The 20281-nt window shown below is 31.4% G+C and overlaps 1 protein-coding gene across 17 annotated transcripts in view; it reads right to left on the reverse strand.

Moving 5' to 3' along the window:
- LOC127725278 (perlucin-like protein) overlaps window positions 1–20281 on the reverse strand; it is a 216163-nt gene that overhangs the window by 30634 nt on the left and 165248 nt on the right. For 8 of the 17 annotated variants that reach the window (XR_007992900.1, XR_007992897.1, XM_052232156.1 and 5 more), the window contains one exon: window positions 20041–20132. The exons of 8 other annotated variants lie outside the window; for them this stretch is intronic. Coding sequence is in view for 6 of the 9 variants with exons in the window: in XM_052232156.1 (XP_052088116.1) it covers window positions 20125–20132 (8 nt within the window). In the remaining 3 variants the exon portion in view is untranslated. Of the gene's footprint in view, window positions 1–1624; window positions 1666–20040; window positions 20133–20281 lie in introns of those variants that run through there. One more of the 17 variants, XR_007992898.1, reaches the window with a different exon arrangement.

Raw genomic sequence — 20281 nt, forward strand, 5'->3', positions numbered from 1 at the left:
ATCTTTTGGAAAATGTTGTTTTTGCTGTATTTAGACCCCTCTAACAAGAAATTTGTTTTGCATGCACACGTATAAAAATTGCGGTTTTTATCCAACGCAATCATAAGTTTGAACGTTGTTTTCAATTAAGACTTGTTTATATATATATATAAAATATATAAGGAACTAGTGTTGCTGGAAATTGCTTCCTAAAAACAAAGTTCACAATGGGGAAATGTTAAGTCTTCTCTATTGCCTTAAAGTTTTGTTTTCAAACAACAATTTTCTGTCAACTGTTTGACATGATAGTACTTCAGTTAACTATATTTTTAAAATAATAAATTTATATCTGACCTCTCCCCTATGTCATTACAGAAGGCAGGCGAAAATTCTAGTATCAGATTTGTATGATGCCATAATAACGATGACTGGAAAAAAATCTGCACAAATTAACTTTTGTCTCTTACATATAGACATCTTCAACATAAACCAAAACCGCTCCGAACCTAAGGATAGTTGAGTGGGATTAAATTCTCCTCTGTATATGTCAGTGTGAAATCAATCAATCTATTCAGTCATATTGCTCTTAATCTGAAAGTATCATATAGATGATTACTTGATTCATCGTTCACACGAATTTTTATAAATAGTGAAGATATATTCAACCCGTACTGAAAATACTTGTACAAGTTATATACAATTTAAAATATCGATATGACTTTAAATATTATATACATTTATCATTAAACATGTTTCTGCTGCATATAGTTTAAAATTTCATTCATCTGATGGGATGTTCTGCATGTTCTGCATACACTCCTCTTGTTCGAATCTTATCGTTGGTATTCAGATAGATATGGTGTGTCAAAAAGCAAATGACAACCACGAGAAAATGGTCATGCCTCCTCTCGACCTTTGACGTTCATCAATCTGTAAGTCATCGTGTGTGTTTTGTCACAAAGGAAGTCAGGTTATAGATAATTTCTTTTCGTTTATGTATCTTATATAACATGAGTATAAATTAATATATGTAATGATATCCACATAGTATAGTTGCGCTACTTCAAAGGTTGAGCAAAAAACGAAAATGGAAAGGCACAGACTTATGTTTAGTTCTTGGCAATATATATCCTAGCCAGATCTTTCAAACCGAAACATGTCTGTTAAAATTACTTTTCCGTATCAAGTAAAAACAAAAGCACTTTATAAAATTGTTGTGTCAGAAGAGTTTTTCTGAATCTACCGTCATCACGAACACTCATACTTAAAAGGTGAGATCCCATGCTACTAGAAATAGTACTATTTCTTTTATGAAAATCGTATTTAGTAAACTGTTTTGCACATCTACCCTAAAATTGTAATGGAAGTTCATTGACAAGTAAAGTTTGGCTCCAAATGGTAAACATATATTTCTCACATAGAAAAAGTTTCCTTCGTGTAAATTCATTCGCTAGTTTAAGTAAACAACACTACCAACATTTTGACTACTATTTTGTCAGAGATGGGCTATTTTCACATATCTAATAAATGAGAGTGGATGGATTGGTGGTGTGCCACCTTGATGCATGTATAAAATATATATTGTTGCGAGCACTGAACCCTCATTTTGAAAATAATGTTTTATTATGTTCTTGCATGTACTTACTACGAAAATCTTCTCCAAGGACTTTAAAATTTGTGTCAAGTTTCTTTATTTTTTTACCCATAGTGTTAAGATTTCCTCTAAACATCTCAAGTGTCTTTTTATTATCGTCTTCAAATTTTGTTCCAATGACTTTTAAATCAGTGTCAAGTTTCTGTATCTGTTGTCCCATTGTGTTAAGAGTGTCTTTAAATATGCCAAGTATATTTTAATTGTCGTCCTCGAGTTTGTTGGTAACGTTTCCAATATTTTCCTGAACATCTGTCAAGGCTTTTCTTGATTTGTCAAAGTCTTCCTTAGACTCATTAGATAGACAGGTTTGACATAACGCATGCTTGATCACCACCACCAACAACAAAAACTGGACTACGAATAGCATTTTTTTAACAGTTTACAAAAGAACATAATCATTTATTTAATATTTTTTCTAAATATGTATATGTATTGATAATTATTTATTTATTCGTGTAAGATGGTGTTACCATAAGAATGAAAGTTTATGGAGTACAATAGTTATTGTAAGTTACTAACCTGTTAGCACCAGTTAAAGGTTCAATCGTTATATGTCTAATTGTGCATTGGCGACATATTTCAGTAGGAATGTCGTTTAACTTGCTCTGTTTTCCTGCTAAACTAGCAACTTGTTTATGAAGAATTCTCCATTTATATAACACGTATAAACAAGATATATGAGGAGAGATGAAAATATTATAAATAAAGTAAAAATAAAAGTAAATACACGCCAATCAGACAACAACCCAACGAAAGGCATTTAGAGAGTACCTCACAATCAGGCGTAAATATAATATGTTATCCTCTTAATCGTCCCAAATTCAGTTGTGAACATATTAATCAGAGCCAAATGAATATGTTGTGGGGTTAAAATCTCAAATCTCTCCCATATTTTATTTGAAATCAGTGGACTAATAAAGGATGAATAAAACCACACGATAAAAATCAGTACAGGAAATTCATAAAAGGTCAACTTTTCCTGAGGGATTTTGAACCTTTGTTTTTCAATAAGTTCTTAATTCAATAAAGGTATTAAGACGCTAACTGGTTTCTAGAGATGACGTACAATTTGCAAAGTTTTGAAATTTGAAATTATTTGCAATTGCATACTAGTATATAATTTTAATTCAATGGAGTATTTGTCCAGCATGTTGCACTTTCAGAATACAAAAGGGTAAACATAATTGCAAATTGCAGTTTGAATAAATTTCTTTAAGCTGATAATCTAATGAAAAAAATCAGACTATTGCTAAAGAAAGGTATGTTATATAAGTCAGGTACATGTTTTACCATCCAATTGAAATGAATGACTTTCTATTTCATAAGTGGGTTGGACAAATCAATTTAAAAGATTGACTTTCAGAAGAGGGTTGGAGAATTCAATTTCAATTATTGGCTTTCTATTTCATAAGAGGACTGGAGAAATCAATACCGAATTATCTAGGGTACTAGAATAAGAAAGTTTCATGACATGACAACTTATCGTATAAAGACATTCAAAATTATGAATTCTAACTGTTTCTTTAATGAGCATTAAAATATTGTTTCGTTTCCAAAAAAAATATATGAATGTTTTCTAACGTTTTTCTACATGAAATACTAGTGCAATTAAATATCACACCAATTTGACCCATCTCTACAAGTGAAAGAAATAATAAACCAATGATTTTATGCTTATTTGTTATTCTTTATAATTCCTTTTATATTTCTTATATGCTTTATTTTCAGCTTATAATATATCTTAGATAAAACCTAAATCATCATATAAATACACAAACATTTATAAATGACTTCTCGACTCTTACCGTTTTGTTGATTTAGCTAAAATCCTCCGGTTTCTGAATGTTTTTTAAAACTTAGATAAATATATGATAATTAACTGCGTATATCAAAATAAGTCGGATAGTTTTGGCTCGCTATCATGAGTTTAAGTTTGTGTTTTCATTATAAGTATCATAACATTAAATTTGATATATTCATTGTTAAGATATTATTTAACCATTATACAATTAAATTAATAACTAGTGATAGATATTCAAATATTTTGATAACACCTTCTCAAAACTCTGTAATCTAATCTATTGGAGTATACGGTCAAATTACGACCTGTCTACACGTTATTGTCTTTTGTTTTGTCTGATAAAAAAGTACCTAATGATATAATGTTATCATTTAACTTTAGTAAAACCAAGATAAGAGACAAGTCGTGTTTTGCGCCTTGGGCACGGACTATACAGTACTATATAAACATATGGAACAGGGCATTAAGAGCTTAACACACAAGTGCCATATAATTAAGGAATAACAGTTCTGTAGTTGAAAAGTTGCCACCGTCAAATCAAAATTTACGGCGGTAACTCTTCAACTTTAGTACTGTTATTCCTTAATCATATGACAATTGACACATTTCAGTGACTTTCCTGTTGACGTTTCGTAGTTGTGGTTAAACAGTTTTAAAGTTCCTGTGTAAAAACATGGAACCCACACATTGAAACTAAAACTTTGTCTCCCAAACTTTCTATACAATGTTTAGTTTTTTATTTTGGCGAGGGGAGGGAGGGGCATTTCTACGGTCTAATATCGGTAGATTTTTTTTTAACTGTTATTAGTATATCTTTTTGGATTTGCTAAGTGTACACGTTATGGATAATAAAATGATTATGATTGTAGAGATGAAATGAAATTTTTTCCTCATAATCTTATGTAGTGAAGACGTAAGGTAAAGGAAAATAATTACAGTTATCATTTCTATAAATCAAAGATCTAACATGTCGTATACGTAGTTGTAACAATTTGTATATTGATGTATGCGAAAGATTGCCGATTAAATGATTATGTACTAGTAAGTCAAAAGATACTTTCGTCAATTAAAGTGTTATTATATCAATACTATCAACCCACAATTTTCTTCGGAAAATGCATGTACCAAGTCAGGAATATGACAGTTGTTTTCGATTCGTTCCGTTATATAGTCTAACGTTTGATATTATTAGGTTTTTTGGACTCCTTATTTTTGAATTTAACTTGGAGTTAGGTATTTTTGTTAATATTTTTTTACTAAACTAGCAAACAAATTGACAAGCATACTTGATTTAAATAATCTTATGATATAAACATGATAGACATGAGAAGAATAGCTTTAGTCGCAAGCATGGCTACACCCTGGTTGGTAAAACGATACCTTACGAAGGAGTTTGAACAATAGTTGAAAAAACTACACAGAAAATTAATAATTGAGGAAGAGGAACTCCTTGGACCATCTTCGTCAACCTTAAAAATGAATGATATTTTTTTAATATTTGAATTATTCTTTTGTTTTTGTTTTTCTTTTTTCTGCACTCGGGACACCTTGTATTGATTACAGATATTGTGTATGATATTATACATGTATCGGTTTATTCACCACTTTTCTGTATTCAAATCGTATCAGAGCTTGACATATTGTATTTACACTTTGCTGATATTGAAGACCGAGTGTTGACCTATTTTTCAAATATTTCAATGATGCAATAGTTTTGACATATATTTGGAAAGTTGTAAATTACCATCGAAAATTTGATTGTTAGGATAACCACCGATTTTGTTGCACAATCCACACAATTGCCGACAATGTTTGGCTAAGCAGTCAATTCTGTTACTGTAAAACAAATTATTTTTTCAGATACTTTATTTCGCGTTTAATCCTTTTTAGCCAACTTCGTGGCAATTCATTTTTGCGATTTTTATATTTACTTGATGTAATGAAATAACGATAGTTAAAGAAATAACAAAATAAACACACTCCAAGGAAAATCAAAACAGAAAGTCCTATATCAAATGGCAAAACCAAAAGCTAAAACACATCAATCGAATGGAAAACAACTGTCTAATTCCTGACTTGGTACAGACATGTCCTTATGTAGAAAATTTGTGAATTAAACATGGTTTTATAGCTAGCTAAACCTTTCACTTGTATGACATTCGCATTATATTGAGAACAATGTGTGAGGAAAACAAACAGACATCATAGGTTAATTTTCTTTGCCATCATTGTACAAAGATAATTGTCTAAACTATAACATTCCTCCACGCATATACATAGGAATCGTGGATAAATTTTACTCTTTAGCCCAAGAAAAATCTGATTTATTTTGTGAAGAACAAAACATACTCCAAAATTGGTCCTTTTGATTGACAACAAATTTGTTGAGTGTGATGTATGTATATGTCAACAGACAGTCTGTATTACAACGGGTAATAATTGTGCACCCTTTTGGTCGACTTATTTTGAATTCATATGAAGAAGAATTCATACACGAAGGAAAATCTATTTGCACAGTTCATAAATTTCACACTTAGAAGTATTGATGATGTTCTGTCATCCAATAACCCACATTTAAGTGATTACTTGCATCACATATACAGGTGAATTTAAAATTCAGGAAACTTCCGATACTAAAAGGTCTGCTTCATATCTTGATCTTTTCCTCCATATTGACACAGATGGATAACTTCAATCTAAGGTATATGCCTAACAAAATGATAATGTCAACTTTCTAGATGTCAACTTCCTTTTTCTCAGCAGTAACATACCTTCAGTCTATTGTATGACGTACATGTATGTCAAGTAATACGCTACATTCCTGTATGTTCACACTATACGGACTTCATTACCAAGGATGTGATTCTGACAAAATATCCTTATCCAATAGAACAACTAAAATCGACACTCAATACGTTTTACGGTCACCATCACCATCACAAATTGGTTGACTGATACGATGTGTGTCTCCTCTTAATAGCGACATGTTGTCGCGGTCTTATATCTTTATTTACTAGAACAGTCGTCTGATCAGTTAAGTTACCGATTATGTCCTTTTCATATTGCGAAATTTTGTCTGAAAACGGATTCACATTGCGGGTGTTTCATGCATAGCAGAAGACGTTTTCCCTATTGACGCACCTGGTGTCGCTTCATTTGGGGTTATGCAATTCCCTACATATTACATTTTGACCTTGATTTGTATATATCTTTCGAGATTTGTACTTCGGTAGAATACTGTTGCCTCTAATTTACCATGGATAAAATAAAAATGAAATATCAAATCTTAAAGCTGTCAAAAACTTTCGAAAAAAAGTTTGTATTTTGTATATCTTTTGAACAGTATATCTTAACATCAATAATCCGAATACCGAATATAGGGTTTTTTTTCGGTTGTGTTTAATTTTCGCTTTGTTCTTGGGAACTGAAAAACTGACCCCGCGTTGATTTTCCTTCATATTCAAATATTTATCGCTGTTTTAACGTTTCATATATTATACTGTTAATTATCAAGTATTCACATAAGTGATATATAAACTCGTTTTACCCATAAGGTGAAATAACATTATTTAGATCATACTCACCCATTCTCTTCCAGTGGAAAATCAGTATTCCCCTTTTATTTTTCATAGTACATGGCTTTCCATCCATTATAAAATGCTATACATAAATGACTTTTCATTGTAGCTTAATTATGAAAGTGAACTCTTAAAAACTGCACAATCCCCTGAGGCAATTTCCAAAGGAAATGAACAAAGAAAAAAATCATGAGTACTGTTGTTTGCCAGTCTAATTATTATAAATGAAAAACATATATAAGACAACAACAAAAATGAAAAGGGGGCAAAGGTGTACGTAAAATGATATTTAATCTGATTTTTATACGACACCTTAAAATTATTATTTTTTTAAGACACAATGTCTTTTGATATAAAAAGCAAAGGAAGTTTTTGAGAAAAAAAAAAAATTCATCAATAAAAAAAAACAAGCATCTGATGATGAAACGATTGTAATTCTAAAATTAATTGATGAAGTTTTGTCGTTATTAAAAATTATACAATTTTAGAAAAGCTGAATTATATAACATTTTGTGATTTTTAAAATGAAGGAATTATATATTTATATAAAGATAAGTGTTAAATTGTACCTGAAGCAGAAGAAAAACACCAATTTTTTTTATCAGTTATCCTTTTCTGTTATCACAAAACTGTCTCATTGCTATTTCATTCCATCTGTTGAAATGACCATTAAATATGATTTGCATTCCTTTTACTAACCATGTTAACAATTAAGGTGAGCTCATATAAAGGTTTGACTATTACAATGGGAGAGGCTTATTTTTGTTCATGTCACTCGAAGGCGTAAATATGTTTTAAATTGGTCAGACAATACTTGGTCATGTTTCATGAACATGACCAAGTATTATCTAACCTATACATATACAATCAGACTGTTGTGTTGACCGACAGATCACAAAAATGTGAATAGTTAATTAAAATCTCAGTTTTCATTATAATTAAATTGGCGCAATAATGGTTAGTCTATGAAAGGGTAAATACTATGAAATTCAGAGCGAGTACATACCTTTCCATTAACTATCAAGTTGAGCACATAGTTACAACTCGAATAATTTTTTAATTGGTCTATTGATAGTTTATTTTGGCTGACTACTTGTATCACAGGTGTAAAACGGAATTCATTATCTAAGTTTTATGTTTTGTAAATTTACTCACTAGTATTATAGCTATCAAATTTGTTCATTTTTTTACAATGATTGACCAGATCATTAGTTTATAAATGCAGCAAACACGATTTGGGAACTTAACGTTTTATCAGTCAATTTCTCATAACAGATGTGATTTCCCTTGACCGCAGAATCAAAAGATAACAGCTGCTGATGTGAGTATGTTTATTGAGATAAAGAGATGTCTACTTCTTTAAAAGGTAAGATGATAAAATAAATTGACAAAAACAGGCATATATATAGTTACATTGAAGTTTTGCATATTTTGAAAAAAAAATATTCAAGTTCACAGTAAAACTAAACCTATGTTAGAATATAGATACATGTGGCCCATAGATTATAAGATCACAGGTTTGGGATTTTTGTTTTCTTAGCGGAGAGGCAGCAAATGCACAGTGTCCTGGTTCTTTGAATAAGCCCGGTTAAAATGGGTTAGGGATCCCACGAAAGAAGTCGTTGAAATAATTAGGCCTGTGGATTTGTTTGAAAATTCTTTGAAAGACTGAATCTGGCTTTTTGATTATAAGCCTGGTATCTTTGAAGAGTTTTTACCACTTTATTGTTCAGATCAAATTGACCGTTTCAGTTCAATCACAGATCAAAGATATATAACAGGCTACAATTTGGTACGCCAGACGCGCGTTTCGTCTTCATGAGACAAATTAGAGGCGCTAGAATCAATAGAGTTGGAAGGCCAAATCAAATGGCAAGTTGGAGAGCACTGACAACCAAAATATCATAAATCTGCTTACTGTTGCATGTTGGTAATAGCCTTATAAGCACAGCTCTAGTTCTTGACCATTTTTTGTGTATAATGTTATTTAACAAGCTTATGCTGACGAAAAGTAAATTTAGGGTTTACGCCAAGAAGACGAAAATCAAAACAACAACAAAAATAAACCTCCTACAATTTGGCATCTAGAAGTCAAAATCAGTTTTTGCATAAAAAAATCTCAAAAGTATGGATTGTTTTTATAAAGGATTAGTTTATATTGTTGATAATCAGCTGGCATTTTTAATAAAACGAACTAGAACATGCAGACATCTTATACGTTTGGGTATTTCACATCCAATCTTTTATGGTAATATTCTTTACAAAGCACAAAAATGTCAGTATTCACCTCAAAAGCTAACAAAACCTTTAAACAGACTTATTAAGAAGGGATATAGTTACGATACTGTTGTCAGGTCATTAAAGATTGCATATTTTGGCTTTAATATTGATTCACTTATAGGGTCTTTGCATCGGAATTAAACATATTTATTCTAAAACCAGTAGTTGGCATGACACGGGTTATGTTCTTCTCATATATTTTATGATGGTATAATACTAAACCCCTAACAGGAGGGATTGTGCCTGATATTCATATGATGAAGACATTATCTTTCAATCAGTTTAATTGAGGTCTGGAGCTGGCATGTCAGCAACTGCTAGTAGTCTGTTGTTATTTATGTATTATTGTCATTTTGTTTATTTTCTTTTGTTTCCTATTCTGACATCGGACTCGGACTTCTCTTTAACTGAGTTTTACTGTGCGTACTGTTGTACGTTTGTTTTTTCTACATTGGCTAGAGGTATAGGGGAGGGTTGAGATCTCAAAAAACATATTTAACCCCGCCGCATTTTTGCGCCTGTCCCAAATCAGGAGCCTCTGGCCTTTGTTAGTCTTGTATCATTTTTGATTTTAGTTTCTTGTGTATAATTTGGAGTTTAGTATGACGTCAATTATCACTGAACTAGTATACATATTTGTTTAGGGGCCAGCTGAAGGACGCCTCCGGGTGCGGGAGTTTCTCGCTGCATTGAAGACCCATTGGTGGCCTTCGTCTGTTGTCTGTTCTATGGTCGGGATGTTGTCTCTTTGACACATTCCCCATTTCCATTCTCAATTTTATATTTCATTTCATGTTTGAACTTTTGGCAAATGACTTCATATATCATGTATATTGTGAACTAAGTTGTTTTGTTATGTCGGATATGTTTTTCTTAGTTATGATTTGGTTAGGGTGGCCTTGTTGTTAGACTCGCTTTTATCTGTTCGTTTGCTTTTGAAAATTATGCCTTATCTGAATAATCAACAGGACCAAGTTCGAATAAAAGGACGAAATGCTTCTGTGTTTTAAAGAAAATGAGTGGATGAAATGCAGAAACTTCACTAATTTAAGACGTAAATCAAAAGAGGACTTTTGTAATATTCGAAATCAGTTTGATAAACTGAATCGAAATACTAAAAGTAACGAGAGGATCAGGATAATTTAATTAAACTGTATCAAAGTCACAACACTCTGGACTTTTGGAAATATATTGGAAATATGTGTATTGGGAATGAACGTCGCCAAAACATTCCATTGAAAGTAAAAACAGATGACAGCTTTAGTAGCGATGTTGATGTTGTCCTTAACAAATGGAATGAAGATTATGAAAAACTATTTAATGCTTGTGATACATGTAATGGTAACTTTGATAACAATTATTTAGGCTGGGTAAAGGGAAACTGCCATGTTATGAGACAGGATGTCATTGACGCTGTCAATAGGACTAAACTAAGCAAAGCAGTCGGTTTTGACTGTATTCCTACGGAAAGTTTACGTAATAGCATATGTATAGACCTGTTATTTAAACTGATTTCAATCTGTTTTCAAAATGTTCCTGACTTATGGTTAAATGGTATTTTAAAATCATATTCCAAAAAATGATAGTGGTTGTAAATTCGATCATATGTCATACAGAGGTATAACAATTTTATCTATCCCATGTAAATCTTTTGCTAACATTTTTATAAGCGGTTAAATCAATGGCTTAATGAAAATGAAATTTTATATGATGAACAGAACGGTTTTCGACAAAATAGAAACTGTACAGATCGTGTTTATTTACTAGATAATATTATCTAAGGCCGAAAATTTCAAAAAAGGATACATTTGTATGTTTTTTTGATGCAAAGAAAGCATTTGATACTGTTAATAGAGACTGTCTACTATGCAAAAGAGAGGCGAAAGATACCAAAGGGTCATTCAAACTCGTAAGTCGAAAATAAACTGAAAACGCCATGGCTAAAGAAAAAAAAGACAAACAGACAAACAACAGTACACATCGCCGATTTTATTTTCTATCTATGTAAATGATTTAGTCTCAGATATTAAAGAACAAATTGTGGTATTCAAATAGATGACATAATGGTTTCAATGTTATTATACGCTGATGGCATCGCACTGATTACACCTGATGTAGAGAAACGCAAAAACAGTTGGACATTTTAAACAATTGGTGTGAAAAGTGGAGTTTGACCTTTAAAATCAAAACCAAAATTGTTCATTTTTGAACTAAATCTCTACAAAGAAGTGATTTTCAGTTTAAATGTGGTGAATTATGTCTTGATTTTGCATCTTGTGATAAAAATAATGTTTACAGCCACGAATGAATTGTATATTTTAATATATATTTAATATTTCAATAAGACATGGTGAGGATCTTGCAAACATGTTTAACCCCGCCACAATCTCTATTTGTCTGTTCTTAGTCAGGAATGTGTAATTCAGTGGTTGTCGTACATCATATTTGGTTTGCGTTTATTGTATTTACATTAACTAGGCCGTTAGTTTTTTCGTTTGAATCGTTTTACATTTGTCATTTCGGGACATTTTAATGCTTGCTATGCGGTTTCGGTTTTGCTGATTGTTGAAGGCATTACGGCGATCTATAGTTGTTACCTTCTACGTCATTTTGTCTGTAGTGTCTTATTGGTAATCATAACACATCTTCTTATTTTTATATAACATGTAGCAACACTTAAATTAAAAAAAAAAACTCACACCCAACAACATTAAACACACCAAAGACACATGAAAAGTATAAAAGGTCACATATTGTTTTTCATCAATTTTTTTTTACAAATGTCTTGTTCTAAATCGTTCCGAATTGGGACAAGTTTTATAGTTGATGTGTTTCCCTCGGTTTTGGTTTGTTACCCGGATTTGTTTTCGCTTAATCGATTTATGACTATTGAACAACGGTATACTACTGTTGCCTTTATTTATCAACGACAAGTTCTTTATAAAATATTCTAGTCTACTTAAGCCAACAACGGAATTTGAGACTCTTAACCTAGTGTTGTATACACCAGCTCTCTTCCTATTCATTCTCAATCAGTAAATACCAAAAGGTAGATAGCAGAACGTATACATTAAACTCTATTGAAGGTGTTTAATCTCTGTTATTTGGTCTTTGGCGATAGCTTTTCCATCGACAATTATACCATATCTCCTTATTGATATCTGTAATATCGACATAATAGCAGAAGTTAAACAAGAAAAGATGTTAACATAAAAAGAAACTATAAAGAGGGGTAAGGAGTGATCGCAATAACTGAAATCAAGCCCAGTGTTCTGAATCTGCTGATATGGAATTTATGCAGTTATACACAATATTATCTGCGGCTATTATTCTGAGTAATGACACATCATAAATAGTGTAGATAAAACACTTTGTTGTAATGCCACATGTAAACGTGTGTAGAAAATTTAAAAACAATCAAAAGATTACATAAACCATTTCCCGTCGTGTTTGATTCTGTAGTTTATATATTTACGTTAAAGCTGCATAGAGAAGGATTCTGAATAAAATTATTTCATTTTATTCAACATTTGAAATTGAATTCTTTTATGTTTTCTTTGCTCCGCGTCTGTTCTCTTCTTTAAACCATTTTAAAACCTGAAAATGAAAAAAAAACATGGAAATGTTAAAAGTACGTTTTTGATACATTTTAAATTTTCATTATCACAAAGAACCTTAAGAAAGAACATAATTAGCATTTCCTGTGTAATTTTGATTCTATAGAAGTTGAAACTACATTCATACATACATACATTATGGCAATCAGATCTAGCATAATTTGAAATTATATAACTAGCCACCCAAAAAGTAAAAATGAAAGGGACTGTCTACTCACCTATAGTTCGCGGCCTCCAAGAATAGGTAAATATACATATTTAAAAAAAAGCTATCAAAGGTTCATAAATAACTTGGTATTCATGTCTTAAAATTCAAATAAGAAAGCTATTGGGACTATACACTATCACAGTACAAAGAAAGAACAGGTAGAAATACATTGCACAGTTTATAAATATAGTCAGTGACTATAGATTACCGATCATGATTTTTTTCAAACATTTTGTTTATTCACTTTAGGTGATTCGGATTCAATAAACATTTAGGATTTTTCTTGTATTGAGCTACACGACGAGTGATATCAACAATATCGAGCACCTTACCTTCTTCTATCTATGGTGATTACCACGTTTTGGTCGAAGCGATTATTTTAGGGATTGATACTTGAAATCAAATATAGGAAAGTTGAAAGTAAAAAAAAAAAACCAGACACCTACATTAGCAAAGGAAAGATATAACAAATATTCCATATTACAACAGATTTTAACATAATATCTTCATTAACCAGACCCGGTTACAAGGGTATAAAAGATGTATAATTGATCATTGAATGCAGCTGGAGTACAAAAAATCAATCAAGACACTACTCACAGAAATTGCTTTCACAAATAGGATATGCACTGTAATGACAATTGTAATCAACCCAATCTGTTCTACTACTATGAAGAAACACACAATTAGTGTCTGCCCCCTGGCACTATAACCAGAATACCAGATTGTAAACACTGTTTGATAGATAGGTGAATGGAATTTTTAGTGTCATAGGCATGTTACAAGCAAATAAGGAGGAGAAGGTGTTAACATATGTGAATATGAACCTTGCTTTGTACTAAACCAACACACTGTACAGGACTTTGAACGTGTCAGATCATAATGTCACAACAGTCCATTGGTAAACATGTCATACCACCATGAGACATTATTCTGGCTCTGTCGGCAAGTGTAATTATTTACGTCTTATACTAAGATGCCACATGCTTAGTAAATCAAGAGTTGAGAAGCAGTAAAAACCAATTCTAAAATGTTTGGTTTGACCCAGTCTTAATTAAAACATACAGCCTTCCATACTCGGATTGGGCAAATTACACAAAAACCATAGTTTTGAGCGAATTGCAATTATAAATATAAAAGTATAAATGCTGGCAATTATAAATAAACATATATATATATATATTCGAAAAAATTAAATCGGCGAAGGCAAACACAAGCCAATTGCATCTGTTAGGTTTATCTAAGTTAGTTGCAACCTCATATACACAGCTCCAGCTCTTAATCATTTTGTGTGCACTATATTTAGTAATCCTCATATGAAGAAAAGAAGATGTGGGGTACACGTCAACGGTACGTTAATCAACAGCAAATCCGGTCTTGCATGTAACATAATTATGTGGTAAATTATAAATAAACGGATTGTTTAAGAAATAAAGGACTAGTTTCCATTGTTGAATAGGATAACCGAGAAGATATCATTGCATGTTTGATCTTTTGACTTCATACATTGCGAACCAAGTTATCTCACCATCTGCATTATGTCCGAAGTGTTTTCAAAATTGATGATTTGATAAGTATGTGTGTATTTTTTTGTAGAATAATTATTGTTTGTTTCTTCTCCCTTTTGAATTTGGTTGCTTTCAAAAAATAAGGTTAACTAAATCACCTGTACAGATATAAATTCTTTTCATTCTATAATTTATTTAGACATTATCGATCGACATGAAATGAAATACTCAATTATATAAATATAATTGCGAAAACATTATTTAAAAATAAACAAAAATGTCAAACAAAAAACTCTAAAAAATGAAGTCACGATGGTCTTGAAGTATAGATTTTAGGTACTGACGTTTTTATCATCTTAATAACGTGTTATAGTATTCTTTTATTTGTCTTTGTAAATTCTTACTGTTACTGTTTAGTCTATTTTTGGTCATATCCATTTGACGTGGCTCGGTACTTATACATCCCGTCATTGTGTTATTGTGCTATGGTAAATTTTTGTATTTTTGTCTATCGTTTTTGCTAATGTGCTTTGTCTGTATGCCTTTTTGTTTTTCTTTGTTGACATATTTGTTTGTTTTTATAGTGATTAAGATTATAACACAATATTGACTGCTGTACCCCTGCTACTCAAACTTTGTAAAACGTCACCAGTGTCTGAGCAGAAAGTTGATGAACCAGGGTTATGTCAAAGAACGTCTCGTCCTTTTTCTAAAAAACTTCATCGGAAGATATGTCATTTTGTCTCTGGTGGAGAGTTGTCTCATTGGCAATCATACCACATTTTCTTATTTTTATATTCAAAGTGGGTTTATCATCAAGATTGTATAATGTATGTATTATGAGCTGTTTTCTATATGACAGTCCGTATTTTCATATCCATACCAGATATTGGTCCAGAAATTATTGTAATGTTTTTTCCACTTTATGAAGTTGTTTAAGGTGGCAAGGTATTATTTCCTGGCCCATAGGGATAATTATAGCCTTTTTAAAATTTTCACCACTTTCTAACACTGCCCAAAATTCTACATAGTTATACAGTTAACTAAAGTACTTTCATTATAATATTCAGAAATGAATTTGAAAATGTATGATGACCGTTTACTTTTTTGCTTTATGAACCTAAGGCCACTAGTGCTTCTAGGTCTTTTATCATGCAGTGCATACACAATTTAATATAATTCTCAAAAATTCATTTTCACCTGTATGTAAAACTATTTCATATTTTTCTATACCTGATTCATTCCTCAGTTTGGGAAAGTATGTTCAGTAGATATTGTATTTTTTTCCGATCACACTGTTCAGATACATTGACTTAAGGGTACAAAAGACCAATCAAAATTCCGGAATGTTTATACTGCCGTGCCACCTTAATGTTTTATCGTCAAATTACACGACGGTCCATGTGGTCCAGCTCTTTTTCATCTGCATCTTTCCGTTTGATGGTCCACGTTATTGCAGAATGAAGTCGACACTTTTATGCGGATTAGTGTCCATTATAGCAGTAGTCCTTACAATTTCTGCACGCACTTTTATTTAGGGATTAGGTGAATTGAAAGCTTTGAAAAATAAAACATATATTGTGTGACACATATTTTGGGGGATAACATCCTTCGCTTTCTCACAATCTTCGCACCGTAGACAATAATCATATGGTTACAAATCCCCAATAAAAGAAAGAAATCAATAAAACAAAACAATTATATAAAAATCAATACACTAATGAATTCAAAATCGTTACCTTCTTTTTTTACTTTTTTTCTGACCTTAATGAATGAATACGATTTCCCGCAAATTTAAATAACTAATTACTAAAAAGAATAATGAGGACGAACATTTTGAATTTATTCTGTTTGTGTACATAATGCAATGAGTTTAGAGCTTATTCAACATTCGATTTTATAGCAAACACATGAGTTCTCGTGGGAAACTTATCTCAGATCAATCAGGGAGATCTTTGTATCTGTAAAATGATCAGTAATTAGCCGACTTTGTTTATTCGTTGTTTTTATGTATAAATTATTATGTTTTTAATAAAACTATACTTTAAAACGAGAGAAAAAAAAACGATACCCGAAGAACGCGTTTCTTTGTTAATACATTGAAAATGACGTCATGTATAAAATTCCTAACAATAGGGATAACATCGGATATGTTTCCGTAATTCATTTACTTTTTCACCAGAAATTATAAATGCTGGGATTTTTTTTAAAATTATTGTTTATATACTAATATATAAATCATCTGTTAGCGGGATATCGTAAAGTATTCTTAAGGTTTATTGACTTCGTCCCATTTCATAGGTAACACCTGCCTCATGTTAATGTGTATGATAATATGTGCCGTTACTGTGAATCATAAGAAAAAAAGTATAACAAAATACTGATCTCCAAGGACATTTCAAAAGGGTGAAGTCCATAAAAACTGACAACATCGAACGCTATCAATCAACGGAACAAGTGAAAAACAACTGCCATATTCCTGACTTGGTATAGGCATTTTTCGAAAATAGGAGCTGGTCGGTCTTCAGATCAAAAATATAAAGTGAGAACCACCACAATGCTAATCCTTGTCATGTTATCATATGTCATTGGAGAGTTGCTGGGCTCAATACTCCTCTTCTTTTTTTCTTTTTATCAAAATGTCCAAATATGGCTGCCAAAGAATGATTGAATTAGGTTCTGTAATATGTCTTTGAATTTGAGTTATCTCCTCAATTTTTGCGTGTACATCTCAGAGTCTCAGAGGAATGATTTTTAGGGAAAATAAATAACCTAGGAAAGCACACGTCGACTGGGTAAAAACTCCGCAAGCTACTAATGAGAATCAGGAATTTTGAAAAACTACTGACAAAGATGACATGGATTACAACCATAAGCAACACGATACTCGAAAAACAATATTTAATGACGGAATCTCAAAGGATTTCAGCAACATAGCTACGATATCTTAAATCTTGATATTACAATATATCTTAGAATCTTTTATAGATATGGCTTTGCTTATAGTTGATCTCATTGGTTGATAATATGATGACTATAATTTTTCAACTTCAGATTTAGATATAAACAGAAATAAAATGTGTAAATAATATTTAAATTAAATATTTTTCAAACATAAGATTTTTATACAAAGGAAATTCATTATTTGTTCAACTGCAAAGAAATGACAGTTTTTCCCCTAGAAATATATCGAATGAGATAAATCAAACACCCGAAAAATCCAACTAATTCGGTCCAAATTACATGTATACATAAGATTTACACCAAATTTATTACCGGAAAATGTAACATGAAAATTCGGATTGGCACTAGTTACATTGTAGAATTGTGCTGTTTCAAGAAAGTTATCAATGATTTATAATCAGAGGTAATCTTCTTTCCTGAAAGCTATCTTTAATTAATGAATCCAAATATTTGCAAAACTTATGAAATGCAGTACAATTATTTGACAGGAATAATTAATGCAAACAATTAATTTCTACATGTGCCTATACATAAACACAGTAAACAATATATCGAATTTAATTGAATGCATTTTACAATCAATTTAATAAAGGGACTGATTTTATTCAGATCTCGTCATCCTGCCTTCGTTATGAATAACACCAAATGAAACTTGCCTTATAACACAATCGATGAAACTAAAGGAACTAGTTGTTTTGGAGTTATAAAATGTTCATGTACCTAGGGTTTATGAATTGAACGGAGAAAGTCTAGCGGAAAAACACCAACCCCCCATAATGTCCGAGAAAGGTTTTTTTAGTACCTTGTTCGTATAGCCCCCCCCCGCCACAGATGTCTTTTGAGAACCTACTGATGAATTTGTGTTCGTAGTTTAGACAACTGACATTTACAAATCCACTATGGATTGAAGCCTTATCAATCACTAATAATAAATGAATCTCCAAAGTTCTACCCCTGATAGTTTGATGAAATGATGAGGCCAGTCTTCAACTTTTTAATGTTAAGTTTTGTGAAATTTGATTCGTCCTTTCGTCATTTGTTTTCTTTAAACCGTGGTGTTATCTGTCCTTTTAACCGTGATGTTATCTGTCCTTTTAACCCAGGTGTTATCTGTCCTTTTAACCATGGTGTTATCTGTCCTTTTAACCGTGGTGTTATCTGTCCTTTTCGGAGGACTTATGATTTTATAGCCTGTGTGTATTGTCTTGCTTTTTTCCATCAAATTATGTCTCCAGTATTAGGGAAAATGTAATCTCACAAACATAGGTTACTTCGCTACATATGCTAATATATATCTGGCCTTATTCTTAAGTTATGTCAGTAGTTGAGGTGTGTTATTTTTTAACAGTTAGTGTTACTTTCATTGCATGACCTAAATTGTTGCAAACTAATTGTCTTTTTGTAAATAACCCTCAGCAAGCACGTCCTGCAATTACTGTTGTGTAAATCGCGAGCATGAAAAACATCTAAAGGGCCGAGACAATTTAACATACATAAATAAAAGATATTGGATATACATCAATGAAGCATTAACCCAACGGCAGAAATAACCATAAGCATCTAAAGGCCGGCAACAACAAAAACTTGTCTATTCAAGATGTCAAGCTCTACATCACCCCGATATGACTTAAATATTCACAGAGTTGAGACATCGGCTGACAATTTTTATCTATATAAACGACAACAACTGCGTGGTATATTTGGTTTCAATGACATAGCTACATTTAGAAATAAAAAAATAAAAACAAAAAAAAGAGAAAAAAATAAAGAAAAATAATAAGGGGTCAACATAAAGTCTTCTGCAACAAACAGATGAGCTCGAGTATAATAGATATAATGCTTTTCAATCGACCCGAGTCTGGACAAATTTTTACTTTTAAACGAAGACTACAAAATATCTTTTATCAACGCTAAATTCTTTTATAAAACAACTACGATATGTCAATGACGACATTTTTGACTTTCGGTCTAGTTTTTTTAAACACCAACACTTATGTTTATTCTCAATCAATGGAATAACAAACGATTAATAGTAGAACGTACGAAGAAAAAAATATTTTCTTTAAAAAAATATATATTAAAGGCCGTAAGAAGACCTGTGGGTGTTTACATTCTTGTAATTTGGTCTTTGATGAAAGTTGTTCTTTTGACAATCATACCACAACTCCATACTTACATGTATATCCTTAATAATGATATTGCAATAGAGGACAAAATGAACACAGTTAAAAGTAAAATGATACTAAAAAGGACAATAGTTTTTTTTTGCTTGTGAGAGAGCTGCCTACATATTCCATAATATTAATGTTCTATTTCTTTTCTTTATGTATTTAATATCTGTGTCATTTGGTCTCTTGTGGAGAGTTGTCTCATTGGCAATTATACCACATCTTCTTATTTTTATAAAAACTGAAATCAAGCTCAGGGTACCAAATCTGCTGTAGGCTTAAAATGATTTATTCCATTTTATTCAACATTTTAAACATAATTCTTCTGTGTTTTCTTGCTTCGAGTGTTTTCTCTTCTATTAATCATTTAAAAACCTGAAAAAGGAAAAAAAAAACATAGAAATATTAAGAGTACTTTTTGATATTTTAATATTCACTTTATCAAAAAAGAATAATAAGCTTTTTCAGTGTAATGTCAACTGTATAGAAGTGAAAAAAATATATATACATACATATATACATTA

Source organism: Mytilus californianus, unplaced genomic scaffold, assembly GCF_021869535.1.
Source record: "Mytilus californianus isolate M0D057914Y unplaced genomic scaffold, xbMytCali1.0.p SCAF_15, whole genome shotgun sequence".
NCBI lineage: Eukaryota > Metazoa > Mollusca > Bivalvia > Mytilida > Mytilidae > Mytilus > Mytilus californianus.